The sequence below is a fragment of the Python bivittatus genome, unplaced genomic scaffold, assembly GCF_059951505.1.
Source record: "Python bivittatus isolate LINGU-HERP-01145 unplaced genomic scaffold, Pbiv_v1 ctg000020_np1212, whole genome shotgun sequence".
NCBI classification, from domain to species: domain Eukaryota; kingdom Metazoa; phylum Chordata; class Lepidosauria; order Squamata; family Pythonidae; genus Python; species Python bivittatus.
In genome coordinates this window covers 32281060-32297797 of record NW_028277030.1, presented here as the reverse complement: position 1 = coordinate 32297797, position 16738 = coordinate 32281060, and the positions used below count along the sequence as shown (strand labels likewise).

At 39.6% G+C, this 16738-nt stretch overlaps 2 protein-coding genes across 8 annotated transcripts in view; one reads left to right on the top strand and one right to left on the bottom strand.

Annotated features, from left to right (window-relative positions):
- Window positions 1–16738, bottom strand: part of FBXO25 (F-box protein 25) — a 42725-nt gene that overhangs the window by 8656 nt on the left and 17331 nt on the right. For 5 of the 7 annotated variants that reach the window (XM_007439414.4, XM_025173921.2, XM_025173926.2 and 2 more), the window contains one exon: window positions 11061–12219. The exons of 1 other annotated variant lie outside the window; for it this stretch is intronic. In XM_007439414.4, the coding sequence (XP_007439476.1) occupies window positions 12130–12219 (90 nt within the window). In that variant the 3' untranslated portion in view covers window positions 11061–12129. Of the gene's footprint in view, window positions 1–137; window positions 1396–11060; window positions 12220–16738 lie in introns of those variants that run through there. One more of the 7 variants, XM_025173923.2, reaches the window with a different exon arrangement.
- Window positions 1–16738, top strand: part of TDRP (testis development related protein) — a 66685-nt gene that overhangs the window by 40556 nt on the left and 9391 nt on the right. The window lies entirely within an intron of this gene.

The window sequence follows — 16738 nt, the reverse complement described above, 5'->3', positions numbered from 1 at the left end:
GTATAGTTTCTTCCCACAAATTAATGCATTAAATTATATTAAAAAAATAAAATATCATACTGTACAGACAAAAATGATGGCTATAGTCCTGAGATATAATAGATATCTGTCAATAATACACCAGGATCGTATAGCCTTCCTTCATCATGTCAGTGCTGTCTTATGTCTTTGAGCATGCATAATTTTTCCTTGCTGCTCCATTGCACTTTGAAATGCCCCTATGCCGAGCAGTATCTTGTGATCAGGTGACTCCCCTGCAGATTGCAGAATTGGGGGACTAGGCTGCCACAATCAGCCTGAACCTGGAAATTGGGCTATTAGCACACTCTTTTTTGCTTTTCATTTTTTTCATCTGACAGATGTATTTCAAACTAATGGCACCTGCTCTATGTTGAAGGAAGATTGACTTTTTTTTTCTTTTCAAACACCAGATTGCCTAAAAATAGTTGCTATGGCAAACTACAGCATTTTCCTTTGGAGGAATGGGATTTTATTGTAGCATTATAGCTGAACCAGTAATTTGTTTGGGCAAATTAAAACAGAATATTCAAACCAATGAGAGTAAAAGTATATTAAGACCCCTTTCAAGTTCAGAGAAAGTATTAAAAATATGTATATTCTTTTGAAAGTGATTTACTACCTGACTCTGTCTAGTTGTGCCCTAATTTCTTAAAATTAGTTGACAGTAATTCCAGAATAGCCATTTTCTTAATGCAAAGATCTCTATACTTTATAATTTATGGAAGATCTCCATACAAAAGAAGCAAAAGTATGTTGGCATTGAGATCTGACATAGAAACAAATCCAGGAGTGAAACTTAAGAGGGTCAACTATGTATTCTTACCATTTATGGAAGGTTTTTTTATACTGTGACAAATAGAGGTTCTGCCTTGCGTATTATACCTGTCAAGTGCCTGTATTTCACCTTGATGTCATTTCAGTGATATCCAGCTTAATTCCATGTAAAAGTAACATTCACACATTTGTCCTATATTTAGATAGATAATGATGGATAGAGTTACAAAGCTAAATCTGTTGTAAAACAAATTCCAACACCTGGATCCTATGTGTTGGTTTAAGCTGTTGTGGTATAAATAAGAAGTGATGATGAAGCTGATCCACCTGAGAAGCAGAACTGGTATGGATAGTTTTGTCCCACTGTTGCAAAAACTGTTCTGTTCATTGGCCACAGTCACATGACTGGCAATCCTTTGACACAGCCTTCACAAAACCCATGGACCACAAGTCATTCCTGTCTGGCCTATGCTGCAGATTATGTGTTGAGTGATGGCTCTCCATAGGAATTCTTAAGTGCTGTCAGTTGCTATGCTGGATCCTTTTGTGCACACTAACGTGCAGTATGGTCTGTCTTCTATTTGGTCTTAATGCTGGATCCTGGAAGTAGATAAAAGGTCCAAAGGTCACGCCTAAAATAAGAATTTGAAATATATAAGGTATTGCCTAGTTTATTAAAGCTATAGAAGTTTTTTTGTGAAAATGAACAGTCTGTCAAAAGTTGCACACTATCATATCATTGATTTCTATATGTTTAATGAACTCATCAAAATTCATGGGTTATAAGTGTCCTTCATTTTGGCTGGTTTATGTCTATGTTTTCCTAAAGCAGAACTACTTAATTCTTAAAGGCAATGATTAAAATTTAATATAATTTATTGATGTGCTTTTGTAGATTTTTAAAATATAGTTTTCCTTGTGAATGTTTGTTTGCTTGACAGATTATTTGCATTTTTCATGTATTATTTCTTTGATATGTGTCAGCCTTCCTTTAAATAATACATGCCTTTTTTCTTCTTGTAACTATTTGGTTTTAAGTATATTAGTTTTAAAAATATACTATTTTAAGATTGCAAAAATGTAATGATTCATGTGTAGTTTATGTTGCCTTTTCACTGCATCTATGCATAATTCTCGGCTTGAGGTCAATGAAGGTGAAATGCTTTATGTGACTTTAATTAGTCACTTAATGCTCGTGTTTCCTTTTCTGTATTTTATTAGTTTCACTTAAAAATAGTATTTTCACAAATGAATAAAAACTTAATTAAAACCAGACTAGCAAAAATCTTCATTTAATTCTATTGACCAAATGTTCCAAAGACTTATCTGTAGAAACAGGATGTAGCTATTATTGACTGTACTTCTAAAGAACCTGCATCCATATGCTTGCCACACTTCTGTAAGTGCCATTGATTGATTTGCTTTGCTTTGATTTCATTAGGAGAAATCAGCATCCTGGGCCTAGGCTCTTAGTAAGCTTAAAGTCTTCTTCCAAAAACCAATAAAAATCTGCTGCTTATTTTTTATACTTGTATTCCACACCTTTAAGACAACAAGGCAGTAAAAAATGCAATGCATAATAAACACAAAATAGCCAACAAAATAATTTAGGATAACATTAAAAAATCAAAAGCACAGTAAAAGTATTCTTTACTTACAAGAGTCAAACTTCTGCAAAAATAACGCTTTTTCCCCCCTGAAGCTAAAATAACATTGAAGTAGTGTACTAGACGAAGATTTCTAGTTAATTTAAAAGATGCGGCTATCAGAGAAAAGCCTCAGATGATCATAATCAATAGGCCATCTGGTACAGGATAACATATCAAAGATATACCTAAATCATAATAATTTACACAGTGGCATCTTGTTAATTATTTTCAGTCTTGGCCAGAGGACCAAAGTCTCTGATATTTATGCAAATTTCAAGGATATACAAAAGAGTACAATATTACAGGACAATAATATCAGTGAAATACATTAGAGGCAAGCAAAATAGATAAAACTGAGCTGCCCAGAATCACCCTCTGGGGGAGATGGGCATCATACAAATTTAATAAATAAATAAACATCAACCAAAAGTATCTGCCTTGCAGCACAATAGCGTACTGAAACAAGTAAATCTTTAGATAGCAGAAAATTAAATTTTGGCCATCTGAAAGTTGAACTACAGACTAGAGTCATTGCCTAGCCAGCAGCTAATCCTCCTCTCTTTCTCTCTGAACCGCTATCCACATGGAGAAGAGTTTCAACTTTTCTTCTCTGTCTGCTTCTTTACTGAAATACCTGTGTCCTTACTGTACAGGGAATAAGGGGGGAACTTGTATTGGCTTTTTTCTATTAAATCCCATGTGTGTTGGGAATTTCAGGAAAGAAGACAACAATATTCAATTACTTTGCCACTCCTAGGACATGATGTTCCAGAACTTGGATGAGGTCACTGAGAATGACCTTTCTAGCAGATTTATGGCAGTGGGCAGGCTGGTACAGCAGTATATTATTCCAGCAATGTCACACTAGGCAAAAGCTTTCTATAATATTTATCCCACAACTCTCTTAGCAAAGGCCCTTTCCAATATTAATTACATATTCATCTTAACAGCTCCTACCCAATTTATTGGCTCCTTTTGTTTGCAGCAAAGAAATTAGTGATACATAGATTCTTAATGCTCTAGTATTTGCCTGTTCACTATTCAGATCTTGAGAGGCATGGGGGACAATATAAAATAGCAAAGCAACAATTTGTCCATTGCAATTGTAATTCAAGATTCTAGATGAATTATGGCAATCTAAGCAAAAATCAATACCCCTAGTTCATAAGCAATCTAGGCATTTCCAAATAGAGGGCTCCTAATGTTAATGATAGACAGCATTGTGCAGCTATTCTATCTTTTCCTCAACATGTATTTTCCTGTAAAGAAAAAAGACAAAGCAATGAAAAAACTCAAAAGATTTACACATGGAAAATAGTGTTCTCTTGACCTCTAAAATATTATGAACAGTTGCAGAAAAGCCTCATGTGAAAGCATCCAAAACTGTCTTAAGTCCAATAAATATACTTAGATACTATGAATCCTGTGCAGTCGATTACAGAACTATGGCAGAAAATTTCATTGCAAAACTTGTTAATTATAAATGAATATTAGCTACAACTGGTTTAGAGTTGAGATACACACTTGAGTCCTCTAGTGTGAAGCCTCCAATATAGTTTCCTTTGAGTCATATTCATGTTGTTTTTTTGGTGAAAGTGTGAACGTAACTTGTCACTGACTTACTTCAGGGTATTTTTAGAATTTCTTACCTAGGATAAACCTAGGATTCTTTGGTGATCTCCCATCCAAATACTAAGCATGACTGATGCTGCTTATTTTTTTCTGATGTTGCACAAGATCAGCTAGGTACTATCACATCAATTAGGTACTATCACAAGTAGGCAGTGCCAAGTCTGTTATTAAACTGCATCATGGTTTAATAAACTATATACAGCTGCCTTTTTATTGTAATTTATAGAGCAGGAGCTTATTCCAAAATGAAGACACCATGTGTGGGTAAGGAGACGCTGGTACAACACCCATTCTTCACACCTGTTTTTTTGGGTGAAGCCAATGAAATTTCTTTTTTAGATCTCAACATGAGCAAAAATCTGAAAGGTAGCTGTATGTTTAGAGCAGAACTTTTGAAATTAACAGGATATGAGCTATGATTAACCTAAATTTTTATTTCAGTTGGTATACTCTATAGACAAAAATTGGATCTAATCCAATGTGTTCTTCCTGAACTTCATAAAATAATTGGAAAACATCAGTAGAAAGTTTCATAATGGAACTTTGGAGTATGTGTGCTGTGGTTTTAATGCTTTTTTTTAAAAAAGGTTTTGGTGAATATTTTCTGAGAAAAGTTATGGCCGTTGCAATGTCCCTGCAGTCATGTGATCAAAATTTGGGCACTTGGCAGCCTGCCCACACTTACAGCTGCAGGGATGCTTCAACTCCTTCCACCAACCTATCTCCCCCGCCATCTCTGCCCTTTTGGCCCCTTGCTGCCCTGTGCTTGTCTGCCCTAGCTGACCTTTACCATCTTTTTGCTCCTGCTGCTGACAAGGCAGGCCTGGCCTGGCCTTTCACGAGGCAGCTGCTGACCATGTGAGGCTTTCTTCAGCTGTTTCCTCATAAGACCTGGGAAGATGGCCTCACATGGCCAGCAGCTGCCTCATGAAGAGCCAAGCCAGGCATGCCTTGTCAGCAGTAGGAGCAAGAAGATGGCAAAGGTCAGCTGGGGTGGCAGGGCGCAGGGCAGCAGGGGCCTCAGGGTGCAGGATGATGAGGGCAACTGGGACTGGGCTGTGACAGCTGCAGCTTTGCAACATGCCGCTGGGCCAGGCTGGAGCTAGGCTTGGCGCTGCACTGAGGCTCTGGGGCTGCTTCTTGCAGCCCCAGAGCAGTGGCACCCCAAAAAGCCCCTTTGCACCACACTCTGGGCTTCGTGCAAAGGGGCTTTTTGACACACCCCATCTCTGGGGCAGCACAGTGCAAAGCCTAGCCCCAGCCAGGCTGGGCATGCCTCAGCAGCGGGAGCAAGAAGACAGCAAAGGTCAGCTGGGGTGGCAGGGGTCTTGGAGTGCAGGCTGGCGAGGGCAGCTGGGACTGGGCTGGGGCATCTGTGGCTTTCTGGGGCCGGCCAAGTGGCCCCACAGCTGCATGGTTCTGGGGCTGGGTGCAGGGCAGCCAAAAGGGCAGAGATGGAGGGGAGATGGGCTGGTGGAGGGGGTTGGAGGCAGTCCTTTACCTTACTGAGGCTCGGGGCTGGGAGAGACTAAGCCTGGAATGGCTTGGATTGGGGTAGGTAGGTTCTCGGCTAATGACTGGTGAAATTCGCTTAACGGCTGCAACAGGGAATGCCAGGATTGCCATCGCTAATCGATATGGTTACATGACATCTCGTTTTACAACTGCATTGCTTAGCAATGGAAATTCTAGTCCCAGTTGTGGTTGTAAATTGAGGACTACCTGTAGTGAAATAATGTTAGTCAACAATACGTCTTTGTTTTCTGTTTTCAATGAATAATTATAAAACATATTTAAACAAAAGCAATCAAAATGTTCTTCAATATATCTATTCTCATAGACGCACCATTGCTCAAAAATCTTGTTTTTCTTTTCTTTCCCCACCTTTTCCCTGCAGTGAATTCTGTTTAAAAAATAAACAACAGACTCTCAACAATAAATTGGCAGTGAAGCATATGGTAGCCACAGACCAAAGGAAAAGAAATCAGGCTTCACTTCCCATTAGGAAGTAAACTATTGTCTAAGAAGTTCTATGGGTTGATTTCCTTCAGACTGAAGAAGGCCCATAAAAACATACAGCAGATTTTTATTATTATTATTTTTGCACTAACATAATTGGCTTTGCTTAAATGTAAACACACTTTTCACATGATAAAACATTCCAGAAAAAATGTAAAAACTGTTTGAGCTCTCTTGCATTATCAACTAAGGCATCTTATTGTAAATTCAAGTTCCTTCTATCTCCAGCTGTGCCTTGGATTCTGGCCAGGGTCAATATTAGGTAGTATATAATCATTTCCTTTCAATAGTGCACATTTTTTAATGAAAGTGTCCTTGAGTCTTAAAAAGGTGACAGATGACATTGTCCTACTAAGTCAGACAAAAGGTTAATAGAGCTCAACAGTCTCTTTTTCTGAGGGTGGCCAGTCAGATGTTTACATGGATTTTTGAACATGAAAGTAGTCTGCTTCACCAACCCCAGCTGCTCAACCAAACAGTCCTCAACATTTCCACTATTACACAACAGTTCAGAAGATGGTTTTAGCCTTATTTAATATTTATTATTTATTATACCAATTTATAAAGCTGCCCATCTCAGAATTTCAACTCTGGGCAATGAACATAGGATTAGAAACCAATTATCATCATCATCATCATTGGTAACACAATAATAATGCCATTTCACCCAAGGACAATCTAACTCAAGCTATACAACCAGAGGCAGGTCAAGGAAAAAACTACTTTGACAAGCTCACCCAACCTGCAGGCCCCTTGCCAGGGGAACGGCCAGGTTTTTAAGAACTTACAAAATGCCAGCAGAGTTGGAGCCAAATGAATCTCAGTGGATATGATGTTCCAAAGGGAAATAGCTGTGACCAAAATATCTCTTCCTGGGTCCCACCAACTGGCACTGCTTAATAGATGAGATTGGGAACATCCCCATCATACTGGCTGTAGTGAGCCAGGCAGAAACAATTGGAGAAAGGCGGTCCCATGATTAACCTGGCTCCATGCCATGCAGGGCTTTATATGTGATAACCAACAGCTTGATTGGACCCATAAGTCTACTGGAAGCCAGTGCAGCTCACAGAGCAATGGTGTAACATGGGTGTGCTGAGGAGCATCCATAACTGCCTGCATCACTGCATTCTGAACCAGCTGCAGCCTGCAAGTGTTTTCAAGGGCAGCCCAATGTAGAGGGCTGCACAGTAATCCCTTCCGGAGTGACCGAGGCATGAGTGACCATGAATGATGCCTCCCAGTCCAGTAAAGGGCACAATTGGTGCACAAGATCATCTGTTCCTTGAACAAGAGCTGTGAGTCCAGGAGGTCTGCCAAATTGCACTCCAGTTCTGTTGGGGGCAGTGCAACTCCATCAAAAACTAAAGATGGAAAGTCTCTGGTTCTGGGAAGCCCTAAGACCCAAAGCTGTTTGGTCTTGCTATGGTTGAGACAAAGCCTGTTCTTTCCCATCCAGATGCCCACAGCCTCCAATCCTTCCCAGTTTCTCTCATTGACCAGCAAGGACCACACATCCTTTCCCAACCACCTAGCTGGAATAAGCCCAAACTCACCACCCCATTCCCCAGCTCTCCCCCAGAGAGGAGCCCAGTATGTTGTCCAAGCCAGTCCCAGCCACTTCTTCCAAACCAACACACAGTCCTCCAGCCCAAGGATGAAAAGTCCAGCCTCATTATGCTGCAGTCCTTGAATAAGGATGGCAAAACTCGAGGAGTGTGGTAAACTGCCACTAACTCTGAGACCACTTTTTCAATCTCCGTGGTTATTTTTACACAAGAGGGATATGTTGCAACGATGAAAAACAGCGAAAAAGCATTGTTGCAATTTCCTTAGCAGGCTCGGCGTTACCACCACTTTCTCTCTCCTGCCCCCCCCCCCACTAGTCAGTGGCACAAGGTGGAAGAATCAAAACTATCCCCATTCACTGTCAGTGCCACAGTATAAGGCCAGGTTTAATCTCTGTCTATCAAAGCAGGGAGAGAAAGCGGTCTGTCAGTTGCCAGTGTCTCCTCCCCAGACCCGTTTTTGGAACTTCTGAGGCACCCAAAATGTAGGGGAAAATGTCGATTCTCAGTGATGCATTTTTTTCATGTTATTTCATTAAAGTAAGAACTAAACAGATACATAAACCCTCTGCTAGGCCTAGCTCCTTTCACCTCTACCTCCAACCCATGAACAGCAAAACAAAGGTTATCCATCCCACAGGCCAAACATTTTGACTGTACTCCTCTAACGTTCACTGCATCTCTCGGAGCTGATTTTAAAGCAGAAACAAAACCCAGCTCCTCCTGCTCTCCTGAGTTAAGGGATAATGATGTGATACACTTATTTTAATCTTGATTTTAAATTGTATTAACCAAGTAGCTATATTGCAGCGAATTAATTTCAAGCAGGAATAAACATGAATGAGATGCCAAGATTCAGACAAGCCAAGTCTAAGCTAAAATGGGAAAGATCGTGAGGCTGGGTAGTTTTCTTGGCAAAAAGTCTTCTTCCAGGATGCTGGGGGGGTGGGGATGGGGGGAGGCTACACAACTACTGATGCAGTTTTTACCAAATAAGCCCCTGGAGTTTTAGAAACCACTTGACCTGAGAAACAGTGCTTAAATGACTTACCTTTGCTAAAATAAACACACACAGACATAGACCCAGACATTTCTATAACGATATATATACACCTATGCTTTGTTGAGGGCCACAAAAGATTGTCTTTTTGTTGGAGTGCTCTCCGATAGTGATTTCATGCCATTATCACTGTATTTTTACCCTTTTCTTCAATAGCATCTCTGGCTGACCTCATGTCTCTTGCCTCAGAACTAGACTTGTCACTTGAAAATGGATCCATGGAAGACCCTCAGTGCAAGCAGATAGTATTCATTATGGCTGCCAGGCTGAGAATGACTTTCACACAGAGATTACAATTTATATAAGATAAGCCATGATGTAGCTGAATGGTTGGAACTGTTATTTTTGGTTGTTGACCAACTTTGATATTCCTTCCCTCCTAAAGTCAACCCAAGCCAAAATATGTGTGTGTGTGTGTGTGTGTGTGTGTGTGTCTGTCTGTCTGTCTGTCTATCTATCTATCTATCTATCTATCTATCTATCTATCTATCTATCTATCTATCTATCTATCTATCATAGCTACCCATCTCAGAAATGTGATTCTGGGTGGCTCACAGAGTTAAAATAGCAACAAACAAATAAATACAAATAAACTACCAAAACAAATTTTAAGAAGCAACCCATCTCTTAAACCTGGCAAACCTTTATAATTGGGAATAAACAAGAGGATCAGAAAAAGGAGGTTGCCTCTTCCCTTGTTTCGAACGGCTCCAGATTGTACAACATAAGCACAAGTTTGAACAAAATGGATTGAATCCAAATATGCGCTCAGTGAAAGTCGCCAGCTGTGGGGGGAAATGGGGAGACATTCCACAAGAGCAGGGCTCCTAGGGCCATCCAGACAACAGCCCTCTTACATCAAACGCAGTCATCTTCATCGGCACAATTTACTGTTCGGTGCACCTGCAATCAGGCACTTACAAAAAGAAAAAACAACAGAAGAGTGGACATACCATCACCATCTAAGCTCCAGGAATCCTGTGTTTTTGCAGAGAGACAGCTTTGAAGTCCTTTTGATGAAAAATAGACTCAATTCTTTTCATAAGCAACCGGTAAGTTCATTGCAGAGTCATGGGATGACTTAATGTACAAATTTAAGACAGGATGCAGCATGAAGACTATAGTCCATGTTTTGTCACTGGAATACAAATTGGTAGCAGCTGATATCCCAGCAAAAGATCTGCATCGGATGAAAATCAACACGGCGCAGGTGGATTTCTGCCTCATAATGCAACTTCTTTTCTCTTTCCCCTTTGCACCCCTTGAAGTCCTCACTTCCACCCTGAGGAAGGGCACACATATACAGTAGCTTCAAGTAAAAAAGGAGAAGCTATTCTACCCATTTCATTTGCTCTGACAGGTAGATTTGGTTAGATTCTTTTCACTGGCTTTTGAGAAAGTTTGTTAAAACTTGGTCATACCTCAAGTATAGGCTTATTTCTAGTTTTGAAGCTTCTTTCCCGAGGAAATGTGAATTTTATGCAAAATTGTATAAAAAGGTATTATAGGCTAAATATTACATGCAGATGTATATAATATGCCTTCCAATGCTTTCAAAAAGACATTTGAGAGGGGATAATCTAAGTAAAACAGCAAAGGAATAAGGATAAAGACCATACTTTTCTGACTTGCTGCTTCTCCACTTGAAAACACAGTTTGAACCCATGTTATCTCATATTGCGATTAAGGGGTGCCTTATGCACAAGTTTGTAATAATGGCTTCTTTTAGAATAACTTAACAAGTTTACTAATCCAGAGTTTTTTCCCCAAACCTACTCTTCTGGCTTTATGTTCTGTATGTGTGGTTTTGGGGGGGGGGCAGGGGTGTGTGGGAATGAGGGCCACAAGTGCTCAGGAGAAGCTCCATTTCTGATCCCCCCCCCCACATGGTGGCTCCAACTTCAGATGAGCTATTGGGCATCCAAGCAAAGGTGATGAGGAGGAACTAGCCACTGATGTGCGTTTGGGTGATCACCGGTTCCCTCCGATAATGCTATTCAGCAAGAATTTTTAAAAAATTATATCTTTCTTTTGTTAGTAGAAAGAAGAGCAAGATTTATGCAATCTTTGGGAATCTATTCCTTCTTGAAACTTGAGATACAAGCATGACAATGGCTGCTATCCCATAGGACTATTGTAGCAATATATTAATGTGAATTGCTATGAAAATGCTGGAAACGTTAATTACACCTGACTGTAAAAAACACATGGTAGCCTTTCTCCATAGCTTATAGCAATAAATCAATATAAATATAGATGAAGCATGCATGTTTATAAGCAGGGAGTGCTAAAAGCAGGAGTATGTAATGTGTTCACATAAAGAACTCCACACTCTAGTTAAAAGATGAAACATGATTTATTTGGGTAGAAACTTAAGATTCAATACACACAGTGGTACATAACATAAATCCTGTGTTCATCTATGTATTCTCTTATATGGAAATGGTGGTTTAAGAGTTTCAGAACCCACTGGAGATTCTTGCAAGTTTACCCTCTATTTCTTCTGCCAATCCCATTCCCAGAGTAGCCTCTAGAGCATTCAGACTCTCTTCTGCTTCTCTGAAACTGGCCAAGATGTTCATAGCAAAACTCCAATAGTGCTGCTTCAACCAAAGTCCCAGTCTCTGTTAAAGCCCAGCCACATCTCTTTTGCTCAAAGCCTGATGGCAGTTAAGACTTGAGAGTACATCAATGAGATGGCTGGAGAAACACACCCACCCACACCTCTCACTCAACAGAATCCATTGGACTGCACCCAGAAAACAGCATCTTGGCTCATCAGCCAGGATACCAGCCGCTCACATTATTTAGGATACAGAGAGATGGGACATAATTAATAGAACATGTTTTAAGAAAATAAATATTGTGCTGAATGTATTTACACTATGGAATTGTTGGTTTTCCCACACAACTGATATGCAGGATTATGTTTTGCCCATGTGTAATGCTCACAATCAACATGATATATACATAGAAGTCCTAAGGGTATCTTCTGACTATTTACAGGAAGTACCAACTGCGTATATTTAGAATTGGGCAAGTAAGAAGAAACTCATCAGTTTCTGTCACTTTCACTTCAACAACAGTGCCTGTTACTCCAAACATCTCACTGAAGCTCAAAGACAAGGTTAAAGCGTTGGTGGCTATTAACTAGATAGCCCAATTCCAATTATTCCTTTCACAGAAACCAATCTCTTCATGGTATCTCTCTCCTTACTAAGTGAATTTTCCTTCTCTTTTCTTCCTCCCTAGAAACTGAACATTTTAATAGAAGTGCTCTATGACCTGATTACATCAGGTTTAACTCAACACATATCAGGAAAAATACTGCACAAAAAACCCCATGTACTGCATGGTTATGCAAAAGCTTTACAAAAACCACCCCAGCCCCCGCCATGGATTGCATTTAAAATTTGAAGAGGTCTATGAAGTGCTGAGGAGACACTGATGTGAAGCAACCGGTAGGATCATTGGCTGTGCAGGGATGACCTGTATCCTAAGGAAAGGAAAAGCACTGTTATTCTTGTTATGGACTAGAAAATTGCTGGCCACCAAATGGGATTTAAAGCCAAACATCTGTACAGAGAAGCAGCACTGAGACAAAGGAACGTCTTGGTCAAGGTCTCCTGCTTCTATTTTTAAATCAGAACTGAGGCTGGATCAAAACATCTCTTGAGCTCTAAGGCCCCACAACCAATTCTAGAGTTAAGAATGCACAGCCTGTACCCCAACCCACAACTCACCCCTTACACACCTGCCAAGTTTTTTTTTCTTTTTTGTATGAAACGAGAGATTGTTAAATACACTGTTTATTCCTAGTCTGTTGGCTACAATAAATATTTACTTGAAATACGTGGGAATAATTATTTTGCATGTATTTAAGTAAAATCACATTTGTCCTTTGTTCAGTCCCATTCCCTCTGAAACTGCAGCTTCAAAGGCCAATCACAATTCTTGGCTGAAAAAAAGATTCATTCTTTCCTCTCTCCTAGAGGGTTCTTGGGGAATATTTTAGCTTTATCAAATGACTTGGACTGTAAAATTTCCATCAAATTTGTCCAAAACGATAAAAGATTCTGGAACATTTAAGTCTCTGCATCCTTGGAGGGTACCAGATCAGTTAGACAGCTGCAGATAGGTCTTAGAGATTGTCTTAGGGAAAACCTCATCCAGGATTGTCTATATCAGGTAAGAGCAAATCCTGTGTTTCAGACTAGATTCTTTCACAGCCATACCTGGGAATGCTAAAATCTGCTGTTGGAACCTATGATGGCCAAAGCAGGTGCTTTATTATTCTTCCCAAAGGACTCTTGTATATTTTGTAGGAAGTTTTCTCCTTCAGGCAGGTGGAGCCAAGAGCTAGGTATGCCAGCCTTACAATTCTTGGTGACTGCAGTTCCTTCTGAGCAGCTTCTGTAGACTTAATACAGATTTCCCTACCTTGGCACTCTTCCAGGACACTGGGACTGCAACTCCCAGGCCCCTGGCCATGCATCCAAAGAGCACCAGGTTGAAGAATAATGCCAGAGCATTCTCACTTGGCTTAAGACCTTTCAAAAGATTCATCCCTGTAAAATGCACCCATGATACTGGGCTCATATAAAATGCTCAATAATTAGGTGATTTGCTTATGTTTTAGTATGTGGACCAAACCCAGCCATTTGCTTGTAAACTATGACTTATGGCTTAACACAATATGGGAGCTTAATCACCTAACACTCCAAAGTGAGTTACTCTGGCATGGATCACTACGCTGCACAAAAAATCCTTAGAATTTCTACTTTTAATTCTGCTTCAAATAAAGCACTTAAAATTTTTTAAAAATGGCTCACACTGAGAGATTGTTGCTTTCCATTTTCTTAACTACTGCAGAGCAATATATTTCCCACAGCGCTTAGATTTTCAAAACTCTTTATTCATTCAGAACAAATGCATTTAGCTCTCAGGTCATTTTTTAAAAAGTCATCTTGTGATGCATCTCTCTGTGCAGATCCTGTTTTGATAAATGGCTGACTGAGGTTGATGGCAGCGTAAAAATCCTTTTTAACTCTTGCCCTCCATGTTTCTTTCGTTATCCACAACCCTGCTATTATTCCACAATAGTCAGTTCTAACAAGTAATGCAACTTTGCAGGCAAAATAAAACAAATGGCATACTGTGTTTCTGTAATTCCAATGATAGAACATCGTTCCTGGTTTCCACGTTCCAGCCAATTAGCATCTCAGTTCACTAACTTTAGTCATCAGTTGAAGGCATGCTGGTCTCATAGTCCAGATGCCATTTACACACACAAAAACAGAGAACTTTTGGTTTTCTTTGCTCCTTTTTTCTAGACCAATTATCAGGAATTGGAAGTGTCCCTCTCTTCCCATTTCTTCTCCATCCATGAACACTTAAACAAAAACTTAAGGCTCATTAGCTAAAAAGTTAAGGGAAACAAAAGCCTTTACAAAAATGTTCAAAAGAAAAATTGGCTTTTGCCACCCAGGCTGACACAATGATTGCCGAAAGGCCACGGTTTGTACATTGGAATAGACAATAATATATTTTTATTCAATCTGGAACATATATATTTTTTTAAAAAATCAATCACATCTCTAAGTAAACTGTATGCTTTTTTTTAGAGATAGAGGGGAAAAAAGCCTTAATGGGGCGAACAGATGAAAATAACATAGTGAAAGTTTATCACATAATGAACGAATCTTTTTATATTTTACACAGAAGCATTATTCCCTTCATCTCAAGAGGCTTTATGAACTGCTGTTGTGAAGATTCATTTGGCAATGCGCCAATGTAAAGGGTTCCTATTGTCCTATAGAGTTAATCTCCACCAAGTACTGGGATCAAACTGTAAGACATGAACAATAAACTAATTGTTCCATCTCTATATCATACACAAAGCCTTCTATGCTAAGATCCTCAATGCTAGGGGCTGGTGGATACACCTGGAATTTTAACAGCATGTTGTGAGTGCTGCTGGAAAATGGCTATGGATAATGGACTTATCCATTAGAACATAAGAACAGCCTTGCTGGATCAGACCACAGTCCCATCTAACATTCTATTAAATTGTAATATTTTGCTCATCTAGAATTCTGTGTCCCACAGTGGCCAACTGGAAGCATTTGGAAAACTCACAAGCCCAGACTGTAGGATAATAGTTCACTTCCCACCAACTAGCATTAGTAGGACTAGTTCAGGAGGTAGAAAATAGCCACTGATATCAGTAGTGATTGATAACTTCACGAATTTGTTCACTCCACTTTTAAAATGATTTAAACTGGTTGCCAGGAAGTTTCATGGTTTAATTATATGTTTTATAAAAAGTATTTTCTTCTGTCAATCTCTGCATTTAATTCCAATAAATGTCATCACGTTCTAATATAATGAGAATGCCTTCTTTCTTCATATTATGCCTGGAATTTACGGTTATACACCTCTAATCAGGTCTCCCCTTATCCTTCCTTGTTCCATGCTAAAAAGGTGCTATTTTTATCTCATAAGGGATCTGCTCCAGCCCTGTAATCCCTCTGGTTGCCTTTCCCCAGTTTTTCTAGTTTTGTGGTATTCTTCTTCAGGCATGGTATTCAAAAACTGTATACAATCCTTTGAGCATGGTCTCACCTTAGATCTGTATAAGGCATTCCTACATCAGCAGTTTTATTTTCAATTCTCCTCCTAATAATACCCAGCAGGGTTTTTGCTTTGTTTACAACAACTGCCAGTGGGTTGACATTTGCATCAAATTGTTCACTATGACTCCAAGATTCCATTCCTAATCCATCACTGCCAGGGCAGTAACCAGTTTGGGGAATCTTTCTGGGCCAGCATGCTTTGTTTTACATGTGTTGACACTGAACAGCTTTTGCCATTCTGAAGCATCCCATGTTGGATAGATCCTTCTGGAACTCTTCACAATCCCTTCTTGATTTTACCATCCTGAACAGCAAACATGGGCATCTCACTACTCAGCAGTAACTCCAGATCATTTATGTACAAGTTAAAGCATTAGTTGCACACATGATCCCTGGTGGGCACCACTTTGCACATCCTACCAATGGGAGGACTGTCCATTTATGCCTACTCTGCTTCTTTTTTTAACCAGTTGCCAGTCCATGAGAGTGCCTAACCTCTTATGGGGCAACTGAATTTGTTCAAAAACCTTTGGAAGTGGGCTTTGCCAAGAGATTTTTTCGAGTCCAAGCATAGAGTATCTATTAGGTCACCTCTGTCTACATGCTTAACACCCTAAAAAAACCTCTATCCTTCTTTCCTTCCTTCCTTCCTTCCTTCCTTCCTTCCTTCCTTCCTTCCTTCCTTCCTTCCTTCCTTCCTTCCTTCCTTCCTTCCATCCATCCATATCTGAAGAAGCCATATCTTTCCTTTTCACAAGATACATTCTTCTATCACAGAAATATCCCCCTTAATAATTCTTTTAACCATTTGCCCTGGAAGATACGTTAAACTAACTGATCTATAGTGTTTTTTTTATTGCCATTCAATCCACTTTTAAAAACTAGGGTTATATTGGTGCTTGTTCCTCAGAATTTGAAAATAGCCAAAGTTAAAGTGCCTAATTTTTGTGAAAAGATCAGCAATTTTGTATTTAAGTTCTTTAAGAGCTACTGTTTATTTATTTTTAGATTGTCAGTTTGACTGCTCACCTCAGTTCTTGTTACCTCTGTTAATATGATGACTGCTGTGGTTGGTGTGGTTTGCCATAAAATGCCCATTTTCTACAGGGCAAACTGCTGAGATTGCTCTCACCAACCCATCCATCCTTGCAGGATGTTTTCTAACACCTCAGATGACTTTCATTTTTTCTCTGAGTAGGTAGGCGCTCTTTTATGTAAATCTCTGGGCTGTAATCACACATCACTTTTATTTTCGAAGAATGCTTTATGAGGTCCTAAAACAATGCTGGCCCTTTCCAGTAGGCCAGTTTCCAATGTATTTGTTTAAATTAAAAAAACAGGTAGAACCTGGGTGGTTGCAAGAGAAATATCTGTGGTATC